At 38.5% G+C, this 23,829-nt stretch overlaps 1 protein-coding gene across 3 annotated transcripts in view; it reads left to right on the forward strand.

Moving 5' to 3' along the window:
• Positions 1–13,874, forward strand: part of LOC128866483 (long-chain fatty acid transport protein 4) — a 32,086-nt gene extending 18,212 nt beyond the window's left edge. For all 3 annotated transcript variants that reach the window (XM_054107275.1, XM_054107273.1, XM_054107274.1), the window contains exons 2-7: positions 10,920–11,133; positions 11,209–11,699; positions 11,762–11,912; positions 12,010–12,404; positions 12,475–12,914; positions 12,968–13,874. In XM_054107275.1, the coding sequence (XP_053963250.1) occupies positions 10,937–11,133; positions 11,209–11,699; positions 11,762–11,912; positions 12,010–12,404; positions 12,475–12,914; positions 12,968–13,276 (1,983 nt within the window). In that variant the 5' untranslated portion in view covers positions 10,920–10,936 and the 3' untranslated portion in view covers positions 13,277–13,874. The remainder of the gene's footprint in view (positions 1–10,919; positions 11,134–11,208; positions 11,700–11,761; positions 11,913–12,009; positions 12,405–12,474; positions 12,915–12,967) is intronic.
• Positions 13,875–23,829: the final 9,955 nt, after the last annotated feature.

Consider the following 23,829-nt stretch of genomic DNA (forward strand, 5'->3'; position numbering starts at 1 on the left):
CAACCCTTAAAAGCGTCACAGAAGTGGTGAGAGCTTCAACGCTTCGCATCAAGCTTGTAATAAAGCGATGCCGACTCTGACAAAGAAAAAACATAAAAGCTCTGTTTATTGGTGGACGGTAGAAATAGCCGAATTGGTAGGTGAATGTCTTCACCACAGATGGAAATACACTAGAGCCAGACAAACCCGTCAAACCACTGAGGACGCAGACGCATACAAAGTGGAATGAAGCAGCTAAAGGCCTCTATTGCAAATAGCAAGAAAGAAAAATCTGAGGAACTACGGGCAGATCTAAATATGGACCCCTGAGGCTTGGGTACAAGATTGTTGTGAAGAAACTGGGAGCCAGAATACCTACACTGGAACTAAGCCCGAGTCCAGGTCACGAATTCAAAGAAGGCATTAAGCGTCAAATAAACGTGACAGAAGAGTCTCTAGTCACTACTCAAGGAGATTGCAAAAATGCGACCACAAATCACAAAAAGCAGCAACTCGTGTTAATAAGCGAGAAGAAAGGCAACCTGAACCTCCCATCAGCATATCAGCTAATATGCATGCACGACACAGCAGGCAATCTCCTTGAAATATTGATCAAGCTTCGTTTGGGCGCAGCCATAGATAACACTGGACTATCAGCAAAACCTCAAGGCTTTAGATGCGGATAGTCTAAAATAGGGGCAATCGAAGCTGTTATAAATAGCGTAGGAGCAGTGCGACAGGGCAGTATAAAATCCAGAAGCGTAGTCCTTCTTACCACCTTAAATGTAAGGAACGCTTTCAATAGCATAAAATGGGCGGACATATTGGCTGCGTTAGAGTTAAAGTTCGAAAGCGGCTCAATACCGATAGATTTACTAGCTTTTTAAAGGAAAAGTTGTGGGCATTAAATAAAGAGGGAACGGAAGAAAGAGCTAGCAAACCTTCAGCGCACGAAATAAAGGATGAAACGCTAAGACTATGGCAAGACCACTGGATTAACGAAACACGCGTCAGATGGACGGCTAGACTCATAAAAGACGTCGCCACACGGAAAAGTAGGAACTTCGGTGAAGTAAGTTTTTGTACAATCCAAATGCTTTCGAGGCACGGGTGTTTCCAGAAATACCTGTTCAAAATAGGGAAATGTGAACACCCCACATGCATATACGGTGAAGCTGCCGAAGATGACCCTGAACACACATTCTTCCAATGTATGCGTTGGGAACAAGAATGTCGAACGCTGGAGAATGCAATCGGTCATATAACAACTGAAAATGTAATCGACAAGATGCTGAGTAGTTCAATCCGTATAAAAAAGAGGGACCTCGACGCAGGCACTTATGCATAGACCTTTGTAATGAAGAAGATTGAACGCCACTCTGAAGCAATGCAAAAGCGATGATGCATTCGGTATTTTAAACACCCTCATCCGCAAAAAAAAAAAGTACGAAAGTTTCAATTTCAAATTAGCAGGATATTACGGCCCACCTACAATCACAAAAAACGTCAACTCTGATAAATATGAAACATAGGTGAGCCAGCAGCCAATATGGGTATCCGTTACAATTTACACTGTCATAGTTGTAATTAACCGGAGGAAAAGCAAACTGTCTTCCACTTGCTATGTAAATGCCCTGCCCTTTGGAAGGAGAGAATTCCAACACTTGGTAAACCACTGTTCGAGAGTCTCCAACAACTCTCAGGCTTAAACGTAAACAACCTAATGAGGTTCTTAAGCCGCACAGACTGGATATAGTCACGGTGTAAAATAACCCTTAAACAAGTTGGTAGCGGGGACACTAACCAAATAAAAGAATTGCAAGTAACTTTTTTAATTGTTCTATGAAACAATTAATAATAATAATTACCCTACTTTGTTCATAATTGAGTACAATAGTACTCTTAAGAAAGGAATGGTTAATCGTTTTGGCGCACTACCGGTCAAATAGGTCACAAGAGCCTCGGAGTACAAAAAGGTATATTTTACGATAAAGTAGACTTAAGTAACTAAATCGAAAAAGGTATTATAATAAGGCTATAAAATAAAAATTGTATAAGAATTCTTTGATTTAGAATATTTTTGATAGAGTTGACACCTATGAAAAAAGCTAAAACGAAACAAAACTGAATTCAAATTAGATACTATAAAGTGAATACTAAATATCGATTCCAGTCAGGAATCCATGTGATTTAGCTTGCATTAATCCCGAAATCACGGAATTACTTTCAAAATATCCCGAAATTCGGGAAATCGATATTTTTAAAGTTTCGGAAATACTGGAATTGGCTTGTATTAATCTTTAATTACCTTAATCACTACTTCTTCTACACACGGAATTAAAACTTTCCGCTAATATTAGCATTATCCCGATAAGAAACGATGTGTTTGAGCATGCTTTATCAGGCTATTTGTTTTAAAGGTTGCCATCTATTAAAAAATCGAAAACTATAAAAGTTAAATAAAGACAAAATTTATAAAAAACCCTGCGGAGTTTATTCATTCATTTACTCTTTCGGAAGTGGTTTGAACGGTTTATGCGTCCCATGCTCCGATGCATTAGAACAATAAAAGGATTTAATAATACTTCATATTCGTTGGCTCTAATTTCGTTGTTCAGTGTTTTTTTTTTGTAGTCCGTACGAAATCATACATTACCATATTTACTTTACTCTCTTTTCCAAACTGGAAACCGAATAGGTTTGGTGGTGAACGAGGACAAAACGTAGTACGTCCTGCCAACAAACAAACAGTCGGCCCACTCGCGTGTCGGCACCCACGTCACTTTTTACAGTTATGATTTCGAGGTTATAGAAGACTTCGTAGTCGTAAAAGACTTCAGCCTTGAAATCCAACGAAGAATCTCTCTTTCCAACAAGTGCTACGATTGTATAGTAAAGTCCTTTCCCGATGAACGAAAATAACACTCTACAAGGCTCTCATCATGCCCACCCTATAGTATGGCGCAAAAGCTTGGACGGTAACAACATCCGTTGTGGCGTCCCTTGGTCCGCCTGTTGTGCGTTGGAAAGGTCAGGTGGAGAAGAACTTGGCTTCTCTTGGTGTTTTCAACTGGCGCCGGTTAGCAAGAGAAAGAAACGATCTAAACGCGCCTTGTTAATCTCGGCCAAATCGCTTAGAGGTTATCGCGCCAGTCAAGAAGAAGAAGAATAATAAAATAATAAAAAAATATGATCAAAAACACTTTTATCACTGTTTCTCAGAAATTTTTCAAAATGATAAAAGGATATCTTCGCATGCAGCACATCATCATCATCATCATCATCTTTTGGCTCTACAGCTCTTTGTGAGCTTTGGCCTGCTGCACGATTATAAAGCCTTTCCTATTCAACAGTCACCCTCTCCTACACGCTGGTACATCCTGTCGATAACAAACGAGGCACTGACGACCGAATATGGGTGGTATAACCCTATAACCACTTGGTTGAACTCCAGCCCCACTGACGTAGGGCTGACAACCCACTCAGCGGAAACTTATTGTCATGAAAGCTTCGCCTGCATGCAGCACATATTTTTGATTATTAGTTTTTACTTAAATTCATAAAACAATTAAAACGAATTCAGTGTTAATTGCAACCACTACACTGTTAATTTTTTACAATTGTTAACTTTTAATTGTGCTTAGAATTAAAATTTGCCCAACTTTGTCCTAACCGAGCATACTTATCTCAGTAAGAAAATAACATACGGACGTATATATATGTATGTATTTACATATGGCTACAAAAATTGTTCGCTATAAAGAAAAATCCCCATATGGAAATTTGGTATTATAGTATAAAAACAAAATACACTAAAAGCGTAACGAGAAAGCTACATTCTCACTTTGGATTCGCAATAGAGAAGACTTCGTTACTCAAAAGCTTATTAGAGAGAAATTTGGTGTTAGTAGGTTGATGGTAGGGCACGTAAACGCATATACACATATACACATAGACCTAATAATCGAATAATGAATGGAAATACACTTGTTAATTATATTGCGTATGACAGTACCAATCGTTCTGCCCTTCAATGTTCCCTTCTAGCGTATTTCTGTAGAATTTTCTGCTTAGTAATTTTTACCTGCTTTGAACACTGGAGCTGCTGTCAAATCTATGATGTGTATGGATCTACACACATCCATACGCACTCAACAAAAATACTTCTGCATAGTTGTTACCTTTGCCAACACTAAAGTCGATACAACTGCGTTGCGTTTCGAATACAAATTCATTGAAGAAGTCGAGGTCCACTAAATTACTAGACCTTCCCTCACATGTGTATGTGTACGTACGTAGTTACCGGCAAAGCTGCTTAGGCACTTCTAACCACATATACAAGCATATGTGTTCCACATACATACATACATGTATACTTGGTTTTTTGTTTGCGAAGATGCCAAGCATGGTTTTACAGGTATGTATGTATGTATGTATATATGTGCGTAAATACCAAATAAAGCCAATATTGCCTTGTGCTTACCAGTTTGAAAATGACGGTGCGGCAAATTGTGATTTGATCGCCGCTTGTCTCGCTTTTAATGCGAATGCTTACTTTTTGTCATTAATTAAGGTTCTCCTATTTATGACTAAAAAAAAAAAACGAAGTAATATTGCATTCATTTAGAGTATTCTGTTAATTGTTACTTATACAGTTAGTAAGTTGTGCAGTTTTTATGTGTGCACTCATTAATAATTTCCACTAATTCATTTTCTGGCAAAAGTCCATAGTCAAAATTGGAGCATTCATACTTACACATACCCATATGCACGTATGCTCACAAGCTCAAATCATAAATATAAACAGTTATGTGTTATCGCACAGACAAATTCACTTCTGATTAGACACAGTATAGAATTCCATTAACAAACTTAACCAAACTAAGTGACAAGTGTAATTTTTCGACAAATGCCCAAATTTAGAAGCTAAGACTAATTTGAAGCCTGTGAAATATGTTATCATACTTTCTAGATTGTCTAAAATGTCTATGACAGTGAAAAAAATAATTAAATTATGCAAACCTATATACATACATACATATGTACATACATAAATTATGAAAGTATTTACTTAGTAAAGAGCTGGCATTGCTTTCGATTTCCTCTACTAAAGGGTTTTTCAATTGGCGCGGGTCGATTTTGGCGCTCTGTGGCAGCCATTTTGTTTTGGTGACATCTGTCAAATCTTTTGTTTATTATTCAGTTGTTTATGCCAAATCATCATGGCAAGCTACGCGATTGAACAGGGCGTTCAAATGATAAAACTTTATTATCAAAATGAGTGTTCATTAACACAAACGTTGCGCGCATTGCGCCCATTTTTCGGTAGACGTGGTGGCCCTTCCAATTTCTTATGTCCCATATTGAGCCATATGGGCCTAGACGACATGTGGTTCCAGCAGGACGGCGCTACATGCCACACAGCAAACGCCATTTTATTCCATTTCAACATCTACCCGCCCTTATTGAAAAACCCTAAGTAGAAAATAAAATAACCTTCTTCTCCAATCCCCAAATTCCTCTCACTTCTTCCTACATGCAGTTTTGCTCGAACATACAAACGTATACGAGTTCGCTGGAGGGCTACAAACTTTGATTTTATGACGTAAATGTGCAGAACGAAATTTTTTTCAACTTTTAAGGTCCTGTTATTTGCTTATTTAATATGCCTTTGTGCTTCGAAATCGATATATAATGATATTAAAGGCAAAGCATAATTAGCTTAGCTACCATTTTGTTATGAAGTTCCGATAGCAATCTCAAAGTCCATAAGATATAGTTTTTGCTACAATATAACGTAGCATATGTATGTACCTGTAGCCACAACTGCTACTAAATCTATTAAAATAATAGATAAGCCTGCAGAACGTGTTAGTTCATAGGATCGATCTTATGTCAGTGGCATGTAAACGAAAATTGACCAACGTAGAACGTGCCAGCAGTCGCAGCCCCCAAATTCATTAATGGGTGAAATATTGTTTTACCTCGCAGAATCGTGTCAGCTAATGGATTTCTTCTAGATAAGGCTGCCCCTCGGCAGGCAATGGCAAACATCCGAGTGTATTTCTGCCATGAAACAGCTCCTCATAAAAAAAATATCTGCCGTTCGGAGTCGGCTTGAAACTGTAGGTCCCTCCACTTGTGGAACAACATCAAAATGCACACCACAAATAGGAGGAGGAGCTCGGCCAAATACCTCACAGAAGTGTTGGCGCTAATTGTTTATTTCGTTTTTTTACCGTACTTGTATGAAAAAGTTTCACATTTTTCTTAATATAATTGAAAATATTATTTTTTTATTTATTTATATGTAAGAGTAATAGTTATAAATAACCAATACACTAAAATTTAACAAGGACTCTGGCTACCAAGGCCTTCGGCTTGAGATTTATACTTATACGACTAATTTTAGATAATTTACATTAAGTAGGTATTAAAATCAAAAACTCGGTCGGATGAAAGTAACAATAATTTTATATATTTCCTTTAGCTAAGATTTGAAATTTAAGGAAAGCGTTAATATTATCTGAGTTTGCTAATTTTAGATGGTCAGAGGGTTTTGCGGCTGCCAAAAACTGTTGTTCGGATCTGACTTAGGCCAGGGCTTTCGTCCAGAAGATAATTGAAAATAATTAATTATAGAATTTCAGAAAAAAAAATTGTTTCTTTTCCAAACTGGGTTCTTTTCTTCAATTTTTACCTTCAGTCTTAAAAGTTACAATAATATTCAGAATTTACTGTTTTACTAACTCGTCTCGGAGCCCAAGATTCAGGTTCTCACCACCCTTCGCCTCTTGTTTTGACTTAAGTATTATTTTGGTGAAAGACCCAAGTTTCACCCATAGTGATGAATTCACGCACAAAATCCTCTTTATCCTTTCGAAAACGCTCTAAATGTTGTTTAGAAAATGGCATTCCAATTGTTTTTGTTCCATTGTTTGTACCGATTTACACGGGGAAGCATTTGGACGGGAAACGTTTTGTTCATGGGAGAAGGACATATAGGGGAGGGAAAGCGCTTTTTGTTTCCCGTGTTGACGACACTATTTGTGCTTCTTATTTGTATTGTCAAACTTAAATAAGTAAACGTCAAAAGCAATGAATCTTGCCGAAAACAATTTTGCCCACGTGATCGCGACTGAAACATTAAAAGAGAATTTCCAGTGTCTCCCTTTCCAGATGTCTCTGTGTGTAAATAGGGACATGGCGAATGCGGCACCCATTATGCTCACAGCTTTCGGGAATCTAATACTTCAGTCAAAATATTGCTTACACTGCCCAATGAGATGCTTAAATCTCTTTCAGTCATTCGACGATTTTCCAGTACGCCTTCTGGTATTGTTGCTGTTATACGTTCTTCTCGTGAATCGAAGATCAAAGCTTATACGACCACGTTTACTATAATTTCAGCAACCCATCTTGCTGCTATACTAATCGATGGTGAAAAGTCCTTATACGCTTTCAACAATCGTTCATAAATGTCCTTTGCTTTTAAACTTTCCAAAAATAAAAATTCAATGGGTCAGTGATACTTGATATTTTCCATTGCAGAAAATATTGCGACGTGCCAAACAAAAAATTAAATGACAGATTGTAATGAAGTTAAAATACGTTCATATAAAGAGTGCACCGATATAACGAAAAAAGTAGGCTAGTAGCAAAGTTCTCACTCATTGAGCAAACTAGTCGTATATTATGTTCATGAATCAAACATTTTCGCTTGCAATTTCCTGGGAATGGAACTTGCTGATCTGGCTTCACGACTTCCAAGTATGTATTGTGGAATCGTTCGCATTTTCTCCTTTTCACCTCCATTTTGGCTGTAGCACAACCGACTTCAATAAACACAAAACTGCCAATAAACTTGTTGAAGCGATTATCCGCCTTTAAACCGCTGTAAACAACGTGAGGTATGGCTCGCCAAAGACATCCAGCGGAAACAAAATTTTCATCAGTTGCTCTCCATATAATGTTTATGAGTTAATATACTTCACACTCTGCAAATTTTATTATACATATGGAAACATTTATGCTTTCAAAATAAAATTAATTAAAAATAAATTTATAGCTATAAATAAAATTATGGCAAAATAAATTTAAATAGAAAACATTTATAAAAATAATAAATAATAAATAAAATAAAAATAAATAATAAAAAACATTTATAGCTATAAATAAAATTATCTTCAACGTCAGGCCCGATGAAAAATGCTGGATTTTGTAGGAATAACTCAGCGATATGTCCATAAAATTACTATTGTTTTTGTTGTATTAATTAGCTACTGAAATCAAACGTTAGCAGAAACATATCTACAGCAAAATTACAGCGGCGCTATTGAAAAAAAGTTGAAGGGGGAACGCCACTGTGAAAATTCAAAAAAATCATTTTTTTTTTGCATAAATTGTTAGTATAACTACTCAAGAAAATATGGAAAAAATTTTAAAGCGGAATTCGCTTTATACCCGATTCTATGGGCACTTAAGTGAGCGCGCGTCGGTTCGGCCGACATTTTTAGTTTTTTGATTTCAGATGATTATTCATTGCTGTATCGCTACCACCAAATGACGTCATTTTTTTTAACTCGTTACGTTTATTTACATATATTTGTTAATTTTCAATATTTTGCAACATAGTTTAATACATATATAATAAATTGCCATTTGTCCGATCGTCGAATAATCATTCCTACTTACAAACAAAAGTTCCCAACAATAGACTATTTTTTGACCCCCCACAGTGGAGTTCCCTCTTAAGGTAGTAAAACCTCTTGTGGTTGAAATTATTAGTAGAAATAAGTGCAAGTTTTGTAAATTCGGTACATTAGCATACATACGTACGTACATGGTTTAAGTACTTCATAACGGATTTTAAATAGCGCCCTAAAAATGTTGTTCCAATGCAAAAATATTTTTAAGCTTTACATTTTTATGATGGCTAAATTGAGCAGCGAGCAAAGTTAGGAAACTATTAAAATCCAAAAATTTTTAATTTTTTAGAGACACCTACTCCAGTTTTTGATCGTAATGACACAGTCCAAACACTCAACATGAACAAACTTTAACAATAATGTAAGGGAAGCCTCCAGGCTTCACATTGCTTAAAATTGGTTTAATTGTTTCACAAGCACTTTAGGCAAACAATTTTACTAGGGGTCACCGAAGATGAAAAGCTGTTAGCGATACTACGGGTGTGTAAGAAAACTTGGTGCAAACTAACGGGAACACAGTTAATCAGGTCAAGAGACCTTAAGTTTAAGGCACTATTAAGTGGCCGGACAATCTATTTCCATACCCTCAAATCTTTAAGCTGTCTGCTATGGTTTCTATGAAAGGTCTGTCTGCTATGGTTTCATCCAAGACTTTGTTTGCTTTTTCTTTGTAAAGTCAGACGGCTACTTGCAGCCACATTTACTGGTGGATCGATGCTTAAAGCGAATGCATGGAAGTAGCACACTAAAGCTTCCTTTCTTTATGTAGTGACCTAGGACTCCCGTTGGTTACCGCATGTGAAACAAACGATACTCACATTGCCCAGAGAGCGCATACTCTGACATAAATATAAGTATATACTGTGAGCAAAATGTAAGGTGAATTTGGTTGTAAAATGAAAAATCTTTATTTATTCTTGTAAATCAATTTCATCCCCTCCAAAATAATCCCCTCTCGATGAAATACACTTATGTCAACGATTTTTCCAATCCCTGAAACATGCCAAATAGTCCATTTCCGGTATAGCCATCAGCACCTTCTTCGATTCAGCTTTTATCTCCTCAATCGACTCGAAACGCGTTCCCCGGAGTGGTCTCTTGAGTTTTGGGAATAGCCAGAAGTCACACGGAGCCAAATCAGGCGAATACGGTGGTTGCGGAACGATATGCGTGGAATTTTTGGCGAAATGGTCACGAAGAACGAGTGCAGTGTGAGACGGTGCATTATGGTGATGCAAAAACCAAGAGTTGTTGGCCCATAATTCTGGTCTTTTTAGTCGAATTGCTTCACGTAAACGACTCAAATAATATTCCTTATTACACAGTTTGGCCAGGTGGAAGGAATTCATAGTGCACCACACCACGAAAATCGAAAAAAACTGTCATCATGACCTTTATTTTTGAACGACTTTGACGTGCTCTTTTCGGTCTGGCCTCGCCTTTAGCACGATATTCGCTTGATTGGTCGGTTGTTTCAAGGTCGTAAGCATAAATCCAAGTCACATCTCTCGTAATGATGCATCTGAGCTTGTCCTGATAGTCTGAAAGCATTGTTTCACACACATCAACGCGACGACTTTTTTCCAAGAAATTGAGAGTTTTCGGTACCAAACGAGATTTGACTTTTCGTAGGCCCAAATGGTCTTTCAAAATGGTTTTCACAGATCCTTCTGATATTCCGATCATATCAGTAAGGTCTTTAACAGTCAACCGACGATTTTTGAGCACTAACTCCTTCACTTTATTGACGTGTTGGTCATCTGTTGACGTCGATGGTCGTCCGGAGCGCTCCAAGTCATCAACACGTTCTCGACCCTCTTTGAAGTCTTTGTACCACTTATAAACATTTTTCTGCGACATGGTCGAAACACCAAATGCCTTCTGCATCATGCTAAACGTTTCCGCAGCCGAAATTTCATTCCGCAAAAAAAATTTGATGCACTTCTCTGCTCAATCAAATCAGACATTGTAAAAATCGAAAAATGCACTCTTGGTCGTTTGGTAAACACAAGCGTAAATATATTACTGATAATGGCATTCGCATGAAAGTTGGTCCAGATGTTATTAACAGTGCTGCCAACTCATGAAAAAAATAACTAGAGCGAAATTTTAATCCCGCGAAGTTGGACAAATAAATTCACCTTACTTTTTGCCCGCAGTACAATCCTTCTCATATATAAAGGAATTGCTGTTGTTTGTATTTTCTAAATATTTGGAGACATTCTATTTCAGATTGAAACTGAACTATAATGCAAGTTTTGTTGGTGCTTAACTTTAGGCAACGAAATGCCACACGCCTTGCCACAATCCTTTCCGGAGTGTTTGCCCTCATATTGTTCAAAGACAGCGTTAAAGCATGCCTGATTCTAGGAGCTGCATTGGCGTTATTGCTCAGGAATCCAACCTTTGTCTACGCTTTCGGGACCACTATTAAACGGGATATTGTGTAAGTGTGTTAACCTATCTAACTCTACAATAAGTGTTGGTATATTTGTATGTATGTATGTATTTCAACTTTCAGAGCGGGATACCGTTTCGTCCGGCTGAATCTTTTCATAATGTTTATGGAACGGAGGCAATGGGCTATAGCACGCATATTTCAAGAACGCGCGAAAATGCATCCTCAAAAGCCATGCTTCATAATGGACGACCGATCATTAAGCTTTCAATGGGTGGAGGATTATACTAACAAAGTGGGCGCTTATTTCAAAGCGCGCGGCCTGCAACGAGGCGATAGCGTAGCTTTGATCATGGAAACTAGACCAGAGTATGTGTGTCTCTGGCTGGGATTGTCGAAGATTGGTGTTGTCACAGCATTAATCAATTCACATTTGCGGCGTGAAACGCTGCTGCATTCAATACATGTGGCAAATGCACAAGCCATTATTGTAGGCACCGAACTTACTAAAGCATTCGAAGAAATTTACGACGACATAGAGATCAAGGCGTTACCAGTGTATCAATATAGTGATGATGAACAACGAGATATTGATAACTTTAATCTCTTAAACGGTAAATTTGACAACTCCCTGTGTCTAATGGGCATTAACACAAACTGATTTTATTGCCTACAGGTGCTATTGACCTCTCCAGTGCCTTGCAAGTGCACCCGGTTGAAGATCTGAGTGCGAGTATTGCCCTTTGCAATCCTAAAGACAAACTACTCTATGTGTATACGTCGGGCACTACGGGCATGCCGAAGGCCGCAGTTATAAATAATCTAAGGTAAGTAAATTTAAATAAATGCATGTACGTGTGTATGTATAACTTTTCAATGCAATAAATTAAGTTGAAAATCTACAATTGAATTGAATGTGCACAGGTACTTGTTTATGGCCAGCGGAATCTACCATATGCTCGCGCTGAAAACCAGCGATGTCATATATAATCCCTTGCCACTTTATCATACTGCAGGGGGTATTCTTGGAATTGGAAATGCCCTGGTGCATGGATGTACCATCGCCATGCGTAAAAAGTTTTCTGCATCAAATTTCTGGAAGGATTGCATCAAGTACGATTGCACAGTGGCGCAGTACATTGGTGAATTGTGTCGGTATCTTCTATCCACGCCACCGAAACCAGAGGACACACAACACCGTCTACGCTTGATGTACGGCAATGGTTTGCGTCCACAAATTTGGTCTCAATTTGTATCCAGATTCAACATTCCAAACATTGGCGAGGTCTATGGATCCACTGAGGGCAACTCGAATCTTGGTATACGAATTGTGTAAATATTCTATCAAACAAAGAGAAATAAGTTTTGTGTGACTTTCAAACCTTTCAGCCAATATGACCAATCAAGTGGGTGCTGTAGGTTTTGTGCCACTCATTGGGCGTTATTTTTATCCCGTACAAATTATTAAATGTGATGAGGAGACAGGTGAACCCATTCGAAATGCTAATGGCTATTGCCAACGCTGTTCTCCTGGTGAAACCGGGTTGCTAATAGGTAAAGTGAATCCAAGACGCGCGGCGACTGCCTTCAATGGGTATGCTGACAAGAAGTCGTCGGAAAAGAAGCTGTTGCGAAATGCATTCAGGGAAGGTGATCTCTTCTTTAACTCTGGTGACATGGTGGTTGGCGACATCCTGGGATATTTCTATTTCAAAGATCGCACTGGTGATACATTCCGTTGGCGTGGTGAAAATGTTGCAACACAAGAAGTGGAAGCGATTATCACAAATATCGTTGGACTGCAAGATTGCGTCGTCTATGGTGTAGATGTAAGTAGCGCCTTTAAAAAAATGTGCTTTAGTTCTTGTATAATGTTGCATAGGTCCCCTACGTGGAAGGCAAAGCGGGAATGGCGGCTATAGTAGACCCCGATCGCAAAGTAGACATGCAACATCTATCAGCAGGAGTGCGCGGCAGTTTGCCGGCTTATGCACGGCCACTTTTCATCCGATTGATGAATGATATACCGCGTACTGCTACCTTTAAACTAAAGAAGAGAGAGCTTGTACGAGAAGCTTTCGATATTCATCGAACTACAGATCCTATCTATTATTTGAACAAAGATGGTATATATCGATTGCTAACACAGGAGCAATTTGAGGATTTGTTACATGGCAAAGGCGGACTGTAAAAACAAATAATTGAACAATATTCTAAAAATAGTTGGAAAGTGAAATTTTAATGGTGGCATTTTGGATTGTGAAATTATTTGTACACAAAGAGTTGAGTGCAATAATGTACAAAATGAACAAATTTAATGGCCTTAGTCCTTAGTCAATGTAAAGTTCCATATCTAGCGCTGGCTGTCATATTTGAAATGTCATAAAGAAGTTTTGTTTCAGGGTAGTGTTGATATCAAAAATGTTTAACGAGTGTGTGAATATTTTAAAATGAAATTGATTGATAAATAAGAATGCGGTTTTGTAAGTTTAGAGATATAAATACATGTATATAATACAACAACTGGTTACCCCTGCATGTTAGTACAATCTTGATTTTAATGCAATAATCGAGATAAAATGTAAAGAATATTTGTTGAACGAAAAAAAAAAAATGTATTGCCGTATTTTACAAAGCTTCTCACAAAATCTTACTATACTATTTTTAAAGAATATGTATTAGTTTTCCAACCGATTTCAAGGTTATGAAATATTGAACTCTCTGTAGTATTTTTTACAATTTAATGTTATTGGTAATAAGAAAGAAAATAAAATTGCAGAAATTACGAAACACGGTGGAGTATTTAAATATCTCAAGTCCACCAAAATGAGAAAGGTAAGAAATTATAGCTTAGTTTGCATTGCAATTATATCATAACTAGATAAATGAGTACAATTAGCCATGTAGTCTATTAGTTTTTTCCCGAATACTCTTTGTTTAGCTTACAAACACCTATCACACGAAAGTTATATAAATCCTACTTGCACCTATGCATCCTATGCACAGTTTTTCTTTTATAAATACATTTTGGCGCACACACTTCATAACGCATACTGGTGAGCAAGAAATGACAAGGAGACGGTGCTGCATAGCTTTTAAGTGCTGCGAAATTGTTGACGCAGAGTTCAGAATTACTGCTGCGACGACGAAACTAAAAAATGGAGAGAGAACAATGTTTCAATTCCTAATCAATTGATATAACGATCAAGAACGAGAATTCTTCAAAATCAATGAGGGCCTTTGCGAGAGGCTTAATGTTTCTGAGGGTCTTATAAGACGGTTTGTCTTTGTAGATACGAGGGAATAAAAAGAAGTCATTCCGGGCCAAGTCAGGACTATACGGCGGATGACCCATTAATTCAATGTTTTGGGTGCTCAAAAATGCAGTTGTTTGAGCCGATGTGTGAGAGCTCGCATTGTCCTGGTGAAGAGTGATCCGTCTTTGGCGATTGGTTTTCCTAATTTCTTGGAAGAAAACTGGCAAACAAATGGTTGTGTGCCACTCAGAATTTACTGTTCTGCGTTGTTCTAGTGGTACGGTTGCGACATGTCAAGATTTTCCGAAAAAACAGGCGACCATTTGCTTGGAAGTGCTTCGTGCGCGTACAACTTTTGTTGGATTTGGCTCATCTTGAAATACCCATACAGTCGACTGCTGTTTACTTTCGGGCTCATACGCGTAAATCCATGTCATAGACGTGTTTCGAAGCCCCGCGATCGTATTTTTTGAGCATTTCCTTCGACCAATCCACACGAGCCTTTTTTTGAGCGATTGACAAATTGTGTGGGATCCAACGCGAACAAATTTTTTTGACAGTCAAATGTTTATGCAATTATGAATGTATGCTGGTCCCACTAATGCCTAAGATTATCTCAATCTCACGATAGGTCACATGACGATCTTGCAATATCAGTTCGCGCACAGCATCAATGGTTTTCGGAACAACTAATTTTGGACGACTTTCACGAAATTCGTTTGGAGTGAACTACGACCACGATTGAATTCACCATACCATCGATAAACACTGGTCCTTGATGGAGCTTCATCGCCAGTAAATGAATTAAGTTCATCCATGCAATGTTGCTGAGTTAATCCACGTCGAAAGTTGTAAAAAATAATCGCGCGAAAATGTTCACGATTTAATTCCATTTTTGGACCGAGATGAATCTTTTAACTTACTGTAAACAACACAAATAGCGCTGGTATTTCAAAACGTTCTGAGTACGTAAAAGCCAGAAAATGTCAAACTTTGCGAAACAGCTGTCAGTTGCCAGATTCCAACACCAGGGTTGCCAAATCCTGCCAAATAAAAGGCACCCCTCGTATAAATCCGGTGCAATGCGCAGAAAACAGTTTATGTCGGAGAAAACATGAGAACAGGAAAATTAAATACCCTAAAACGCCTGAGATGTTATTAGTTTTTTTTTTCTTTTCGAAAAAAATGTTACCAAAACCAATAACCAAGGCCAAAAGACCAACCACAGAAATTACCAGAATGATAGATGGCAATGTTATAATCCTACATAGGTTCATATTGTTATGCCCATTGTTAGGTTTTAGATGTTGTGGGCAACAATGGGCATGCGATGCCACCATAGTTATTTACTTAAGGATTTCGCATGAATTTTGCTGCATACATCGAGGTACTAGAGATAGTAGTGAAACGCTGGTTTAATATTATACGCGGTGTCAGCCCATACATCTGTCAATAAGGCTATGCTCCTTAACACAAAGCGCTGGCGACACAAGATTGGATAGCTGAAAATATGGATGATGACATAACACCGAACTTATGTCCGCCCAACTCCCCAGCCCTTAATCCCCTGAATTACTACGTATGGGGCGTAGTTGTGCATGAAACCAATCAGTATCCCCATAGCACCATTTCTTCTGAAAACTACAATTAATACCGTTATGGCCAATATGAATAAGGAGCAATTGATTCGGGCATGTAATCGCTTATTTACCCAGATCAATGAGGTTATTGCAGCAAATGGATATTTTATTGAATGATTTTTTTAGATTTTTAAGTTAATATTGTGTAAAAATACGTGAAGTTTGATTAAATTTTAAAGGTAATTATATTATCAAGCTCGTCAAATACCGTACGCAGCCTTTATATACATATACTTATATATTATTGTATATATTAGTGCGGATAATTTTTTTCGATATCGTTTCTAGTGGGCTCAGATTTTATGAAATTACAAGATGGCGCAAAAGTAACCTTGCGATGTTTTTTGGCTGTAATTTAAAACAAAAATGAAAAACTTTGATTCCTCTTGTGGATTATTTTTATTTGGTCTTTTAATTTTTTTTACATCAAGTCGAGAATATGATGTCATGTAAATGGCCGCCGCCACAGTTGATTGCCATTTGAGCCCTTTTTATGGCATTTTCCATCGCTTTGGCCAAAACTTCCGGCGATAGGTTCTCACATTCTTGACGGATATTGTCTTTAAGAGCTGCAAGAGTCTGAGGCTTGTTGACATACACCCGCGATTTCAAAAAGCCCCACAAAAAGAAGTCTGGAGCGGTCAAATCAGGCGATCTTGCTGGCCAGTGCAAATCGCCAAAACGGGAGATTAGGCGCCCGGGAAATGCATCCTTCAGCATATCGGTTGTGACACGTGCAGTGTGTGCGTTGCACCGTCCTGTTGGAACCACATGTTTTCCAATCCCAATTCATCAAGTTGCGGCAAAAAGAACTCGTTGATCATTGCTCTGTAGCGCTCACCATTCACAGTAACCGTTTGGCCCGCGACGTCTTCGAAGAAAAAAGGTCCGATGACTCCTCCAGCGAAAACAGCACACCATACAGTGACTTTGAGCGGGTGTAATGGCTCTTCGTGGGTTACACGCGGATTTTCAGTGCCCCAGAAGCGTAAATTTTGCTTATTTACGTACCTGCAAGATGGAAATGGGCCTCATAACTCATGATTATTTTTGATGAAAAATCATCTTCCTCTTGGTGGTGATTAAGGATGGCTTGAGCGTATGTTAGACACGATTGGTGGTCAGCAGCTAACAGCTGATGCACCGTCTGGACTTTGTACGGAAACATCTTCAAAACTTGTACCATAATTCGCTGTAAAGACCGTCGACTGATACCCATTTGCGTGGGACGTCGTCTGGTCGATGTCGACGGCGCTTCCATGACATCCTCGGCTACAGCAGCAATATTCTCTGCAGAACGGTTACTCCGAGGTCTGCCACGCCTGGCAGCATCTGATGTTGGGCCAGTCTCTTCGAGGCGAGCGGCTAAACGTCGCAGTGTTTTACCAGTAGACTTTGGACGGCGAGGAAATCTGCGACGAAATTCACGTTGGGCCAAAGTCACCGACCGATTATTGGTCAAATAAATAGTCAGCAATATTCCGCGTTCTGGAGCAGTGTAGCGTAACATTGTTTATTAACGTGTATTTCGCATGTGTTTACTACACAAATGTCAAAACGGAACTGACATTAGGGGCCAATCGCAAAATTTATAGCATTTTCCGATAGGAGGATTACTTTAGCGCCACCTGTTATATGGCAAAATTCATTAGAGCGTAACTCTAAAGTCCAATTTAAAGAACTGCAAGGTGGCGTTAAATGTTAAAATTTTGTTTATGGTACTTTTAAAGATTTAGTTTTATTTAAGTGTATTTTACAATATTAAAATATTACGCGTAATTTGGCTTCATAGCGCTATATTTCCTTTCTTTGTATCAAAAGAGAATTCCGAACATGTACTGGATATGGAAGAAAAGTCTTAGCATCGTAAGTAAAAAAATGCTAAAAAATCAAATCAGTTTTTCAGAGTTTCACTTAATTGGCCTTGCCCGGGGCGACCTATTTTAAATAATTTGAGGTCCTTCAAAATTCAGATTTTTATGATCGAACTTAGTTTTTCGTTTCCAATATTAGTAAAAAATGTTATAGCACATTCCGGTTTTATAATAAAACGTATTGCAATTCCTACAAATACCATTTAACGGCATTTCTAAAATCTTTTAGAGCTGAATGCTGGTTGGCTTCGACCTTTGTCATATCTAGAAATTGAAATGACCACTATTTAAATAAGACCAAAATGCTTGCTGCCGGCCTATGCTGTGAACTCATCGGAATCAGCTACTAATTGCAACTCGCTGTTATTTTTAATTGGATTCGCGGATGGCATCGCGATGGTAATGGTGGCAAAACATATCCACGAAATTTAGAGGATCGCCAGCGAATCAGTAAACAGGATCAAGGCTTGGCCAAGCTCTATGAAGTTGGAATTAGCCGAGTATAAGACCAATGTAGTCCTAATAACCAGCAGAAAAATAATAGAAACTATGAATGTAAATGTTGGGACTGAAATATAAGTTCAAAACCCGTTGTTAAATAACAGCGACTGATGATTGACAGTCATTTACCTAAAGCATATTAAACAGAGCAAATATTATAGATTTTATGCTGAAATCGGGTGATAACTGGAAAACATACCCACAACGATTGAAGACACGCGGAGGTTCATAGACGTAATAACAATCAGCCTGTGAGTTAACCAGCCCCGTGAGATAATACCTTTTTGACAGTTCCGCGGGGAGAGTGGTAGATTGTGGAGAGGTTTTTAGTTCATAGGTGTAGATGTGAGGCTATACTATAGCGTTTTTCAATAGGTGCGCTTCAATTTCTTTCCGATAGGGAGGGCGAACGACGCAATATTTTTTATTTTTCGCTTGTCATTTGTAAACTTCATTAGTATACATTTCATCATGGAACGCTACACACTTGAGCAACGCTTGCAAATCATTGAATTTTATTATAAAAATGCGTTTTCTGTTAAGAAAGTTTAAAGTCGAAAAATCATCTTCAGTGATGAAGCTCACTTTTGGCTCAATGGCTTTGTCAACAAGCAAAATATGCGTTACTGGGCAGAAAGCAATCCACGCGTGATTCATGAGGCACCGTTGCATCCCGAAAAAATCACTGTTTGGTGCGGTTTTGGTGCGGTTTAAAAAAGTCAAACCGTTTGTGTTTTATTCAAAAAAAAAGTTGAAGCGCTCTTACTGAAAAACGCTTTATAAGTCGTGCATATTGCGATGCCGGCAGTACTCTTGAAAGTTTCCTCTTCACGGGCGTCATCCAGGGAAACAAAAACAAAATACTTTAACCCAAGTATGTATAAACACAGACCGACTTGAAGGCCGATATTATCCTCTTGACGGGCAGAATTTTCCTTTTCTCCGTCTGTTCCTTTAGATAAATTGCAGTTATATACGGATCCAACTTCGGAAATGTCATCTTTTCATCATCAATATCAGTATCATTTGGTAATTCATCGCCCAAATCAGAGTTTTCTAAAATTCAATTACTTCTTCGTTCATGTTTGCACATCAAGAACACAACCGAATGAGTAAAAAATGGCCACCTTGATGCAAGAATAAAGATGAACTCTTGACACTTCTAATCACGCATACAAATATAAAGCAGTTGAGTTTTAATATGATTTGCTTGCACGTGGCACGAATGTACACCAAGAATAAAATACTACCGTGGGCAAAAAGTAAGGTGAATTTATTTGTCAAACTTCGCGGGATTAAAATTTCGCTCTAGTTATTATTTCCATGAGTTGGCAGCACTGTTAATAACATCTAGGCCAACTTTCATGTGAATGTCATTATCAGTAATATATTTACGCTTGCGTTTACCAAACGACCAAGAGTGCATTTTTCGATTTTTACAATGTCTGATTTGATTGAGCAGAGAAGTGCCATCAAATTTGGTTTGCGGAATGAAATTTCGGCTGCGGAAACGTTTAGCATGTTGCAGAAGGCATTTGGTGATTCGACCATGTCGCAGAAAAATGTTTATAAGTGGTACAAAGACTTCAAAGAGGGTCGAGAACGTGTTGATGACTTGGAGCGCTCTGGACGACCATCGACGTCAACAGATGACCAACAGATGACCAACACGTCAATAAAGTGAAGGAGTTAGTGCTCAAAAATCGTCGGTTGACTGTTAAAGACCTTACTGATATGATCGGAATATCAGAAGGATCTGTGAAAACCATTTTGAAAGACCATTTGGGCCTATGAAAAGTCAAATCTCGTTTGGTACCGAAAACTCTCAATTTCTTGGAAAAAAGTCGACGCGTTGATGTGTGTGAAACAATGCTTTCAGACTATCAGGACAAGCTCAAATGCATCATTACGAGAGATGAGACTTGGATGTATGGTTACGACCCTGAAACAACCGACCAATCAAGCGAATATCGTGCTAAAGGCGAGGCCAGACTGAAAAGAGCACGTCAAAGTCGTTCAAAAATAAAGGTCATGATGACAGTTTTTTTCGATTTTCGTGGTGTGGAGCACTATGAATTCCTTCCCTCTGGCCAAACTGTTAATAAGGTATATTATTTGAGCGTTATGCGCCAAAAATTCCACGCATATCGTTCCGTAACCACCGATTGAGGAGATAAAAGCTGAATCGAAGAAGGTGCTGATGGCTATACCACAAATGGACTATTTGGCATGTTTCGGGGATTGGAAAAATCTTTGGCATAAGTGTATTTCATCGAGAGGGGATTATTTTGAAGGGGATGAAATTGTTTTACAAGAATTAATAATGGTTTTTCATTTTACAACCAAATTCACCTTACTTTTTGCCCACAGTAGTACGTGCCTACGTACAAACTCTTTGGCTTATTGGGCAATTTTGACCCACATATACAGCAGACGTAACTGCTTCTGCCCAATGTAGGGAAGGTATAAAAAAAGACAAAGTTCCTTAAATTTAGTTTAATGAAAAGTTTATTGTAAAAATGATTCATCCACTGATATGAAAGCTGTAAAGAAACAGTCCTTTCTAAAAGTGCATTGGGAAATTTTGGCCCATGAATACAGAATAAGTGTTAAATAACAGATTGATAATTTTTTAATGTCATTTACCAACTTCGACTTTTTAAACCCTTGATGGTATTACCAGAAGCTATGATATTATGAAAAAAAGAAGACGAATATTACAAGAGATATTAGGGACTAAAGCTGAACTATGTCATGACCTTGGCGGCCGCCGTAGCCGAATGGGTTGGTGCGTGATTACCATTCGGAATTCACAGAGAGAACGTAGGTTCGAATCTCGGTGAAACACCAAAATTAAGAAAAACATTTTTCTAATAGCGGTCGCCCCTCGGCAGGCAATGGCAAACCTCCGAGTGTATTTCTGCTATGAAAAATGATATGATATATGTATCTGCCGTTCGGAGTCGGCTTGAAACTGTAGGTCCCTCCATTTGTGGAACAACATCAAGACGCACATCACAAATAGGAGGAGGAGCTCGGCCAAACACCTAACAGAAGTGTATGCGCCAATTATTTATTTATTATGGCATGACCTTTTTAGACTAGTCGATAGATGAACGCACTGTTGCAGCCCCCTTCTTCAATACCTTTAGAGAATGGCCAAAGCTTATAATAATGTTTGCTTTTTTCACAATAAGGCATATAAATTGCATGCACGCAGGTTTCTATAGTTTCCTGAACTTTCAGTGATGGATACTAACGGGTTTTCTTAAGAAAATTTAAATTTTTCAAAATGCTTTTATCCACTTAAAAGCGAGTTAAACACTGCCATAAAATATAAAAAGTTTACAAAGGCAAAGAAAAATGAAGAAAACGAAAGCCTCAAGTTGTATATCAGAAGCCACGAATGACGCTGCAAACCAGCTGTCGAACTGCAATAAATGTTTATCCTGCTACTTAGAAAAATATCGGAGGAACAAGCAAGAAGCAGGCGGTCGAGAGCTGCTAACAAAGCAGCAGGCAGGCAAAATGGAAAACATGAAAAATGCAGGAAAACTGCATATTCGTGCGTTCGAGAAAATCGCGCCCGTAAAGTATTGGCAACAGCGCAGAGCTAAACCGATAATGGATTCAATACATTTTTTTTCTTCAAAAAACCATAAAACTATGGCAGCCACATACACGTAGAAAGAGCTTACCCACACAAACGCAAATATGCCGGCGCAGTGGGTATAAATGTTATGCAATGCACAAACATTACGAATACTGCGGGCTGCGTTCGAAAAAAGCGAAATATTTGCTACCAAGGAATATTGGAAAGTGTTAAATCCCAAGAAGATTAAGTTTTATTTCATTGGCAACAAAGCGTAGAGGGAGAGCCATGGAATCAGTGGCAGCAGCAGAATATCGCCAACTATGCAACATTAACGCCATTTCCGACACAACCAACAGCTGAGCGCGTTCCCACAACACTATCACTGCCAACAACACAGCAACACAGGATATGACCAGGCAAAAGTTGGGGTTGTTGTGGGTACTGTGATATTTGAAAATGAAGGAACAAAAAAAAACACATTGAGCGCTAAACTAAAATAAATAATGAGTAGTGGTGTAAAGATTTGGTAAAAGCGAGTTTGTGGGAGCGAATAGAGCTGCCAGTAGAAGCAAAGTAAAATAACAATATACCAGCTAGTTAAAGCCAAGTATAAACAACAACAGCAACTATATTTATAACAAAAACTTCTCCAGAGCTGCATGTGCTTACGTATGTATTATACTTCTGGCCACCCTATCAACCGCCTCTGCCAATCTCTTCTCAGTGCTCGCAGCGTTCTGCGAGCTGTTGGCAAAAAAGAAATACATTGCTTGTGGGGTCCAAAAACCGGAACCGGAAATGTGAGCTGCCAATTTGAGTTAAACAAAACACAAAGTAAATGTGAGTTCTGGCGCAGCACCAAGCAGCTTGTTGCGGGCAGGCAGGTGTTGGTTGCGCGAGATATTTTTTAAACGGGGCATTACTCGCAAATTGTTTTGCTGCTTTTGTTATTATTGTGTAAGTATTCTGTGTTTATTTGAGTGTAGCACTCATGTTTTTCTCCTTTTTTCTTGTTGTCGCCAAACAAACACGCATGGGAAAAATTAAATTTTCCAATAATTCGCAAGCTTTGTCAGTTGGCGACAACTGTTGTTGCTGCGGCAGCTATGCCTGAGTTCTGTGTTTTTGGCTGGCGATTGGCGCAGCTGCTCGGCGCCTGCCGTTGAGATTAAATCGTTCCAAAGTGCCCGCAAGCCAGTGGGGCCTGTGCTGTTGCCGCTAACGCTGCTGTCGCTGCGTACATGCGATGTATGTCTGTTTGTATGTATGTATGACTTTGATTTAGTTTTGTGTTATTTTCGACATGGATATTGTGCAGTTCCGACGAACATACCTACATATACATGCAAGCACATGTGTATGTATGTATTTATATTAGGGAGGCTCAATACTGTATTCGTTTTTAACTTTATCTAATTTGCTATACTCAACTAGAGAACGATCGATATTCCGATTCGGCTTCGCCCCAATTCCACAACTTAAGTTCAATTCGATTTCGATTCGGTTTTGGCAAAAAAAGCCGAACTTTTTATTCCCTTAGTAAAAAATGAAAACAGCTTTTGATTTCGGCATAATAGCCATATGATTTCCAGTAGCAGATAGTATAGAAAAAAATATGTTTCATTGAATGAATGAATTGCACACTTGTGTTAAAGAGCACAGTTACTCTCTCCCACGGGGGACCTCTCAACGCCTTAACCGACGATTTAGATTCGAAGATGTTGAGCCGAAGTCGTAAACAAGTTCGCGCAATTTAATTTACTTTTAATCCATACCATGGCACACGTAATATTTACGTTTAATCCGATCATCGAGCGCCGGTCCGTCATTGTAGGTTAAAGGGTTAAGCAGGCCCCTTTCATGATCGGACACTTTTT

This window comes from Anastrepha ludens, chromosome 6 (genome assembly GCF_028408465.1).
Source record: "Anastrepha ludens isolate Willacy chromosome 6, idAnaLude1.1, whole genome shotgun sequence".
Classification (NCBI taxonomy): Eukaryota; Metazoa; Arthropoda; class Insecta; order Diptera; family Tephritidae; genus Anastrepha; species Anastrepha ludens.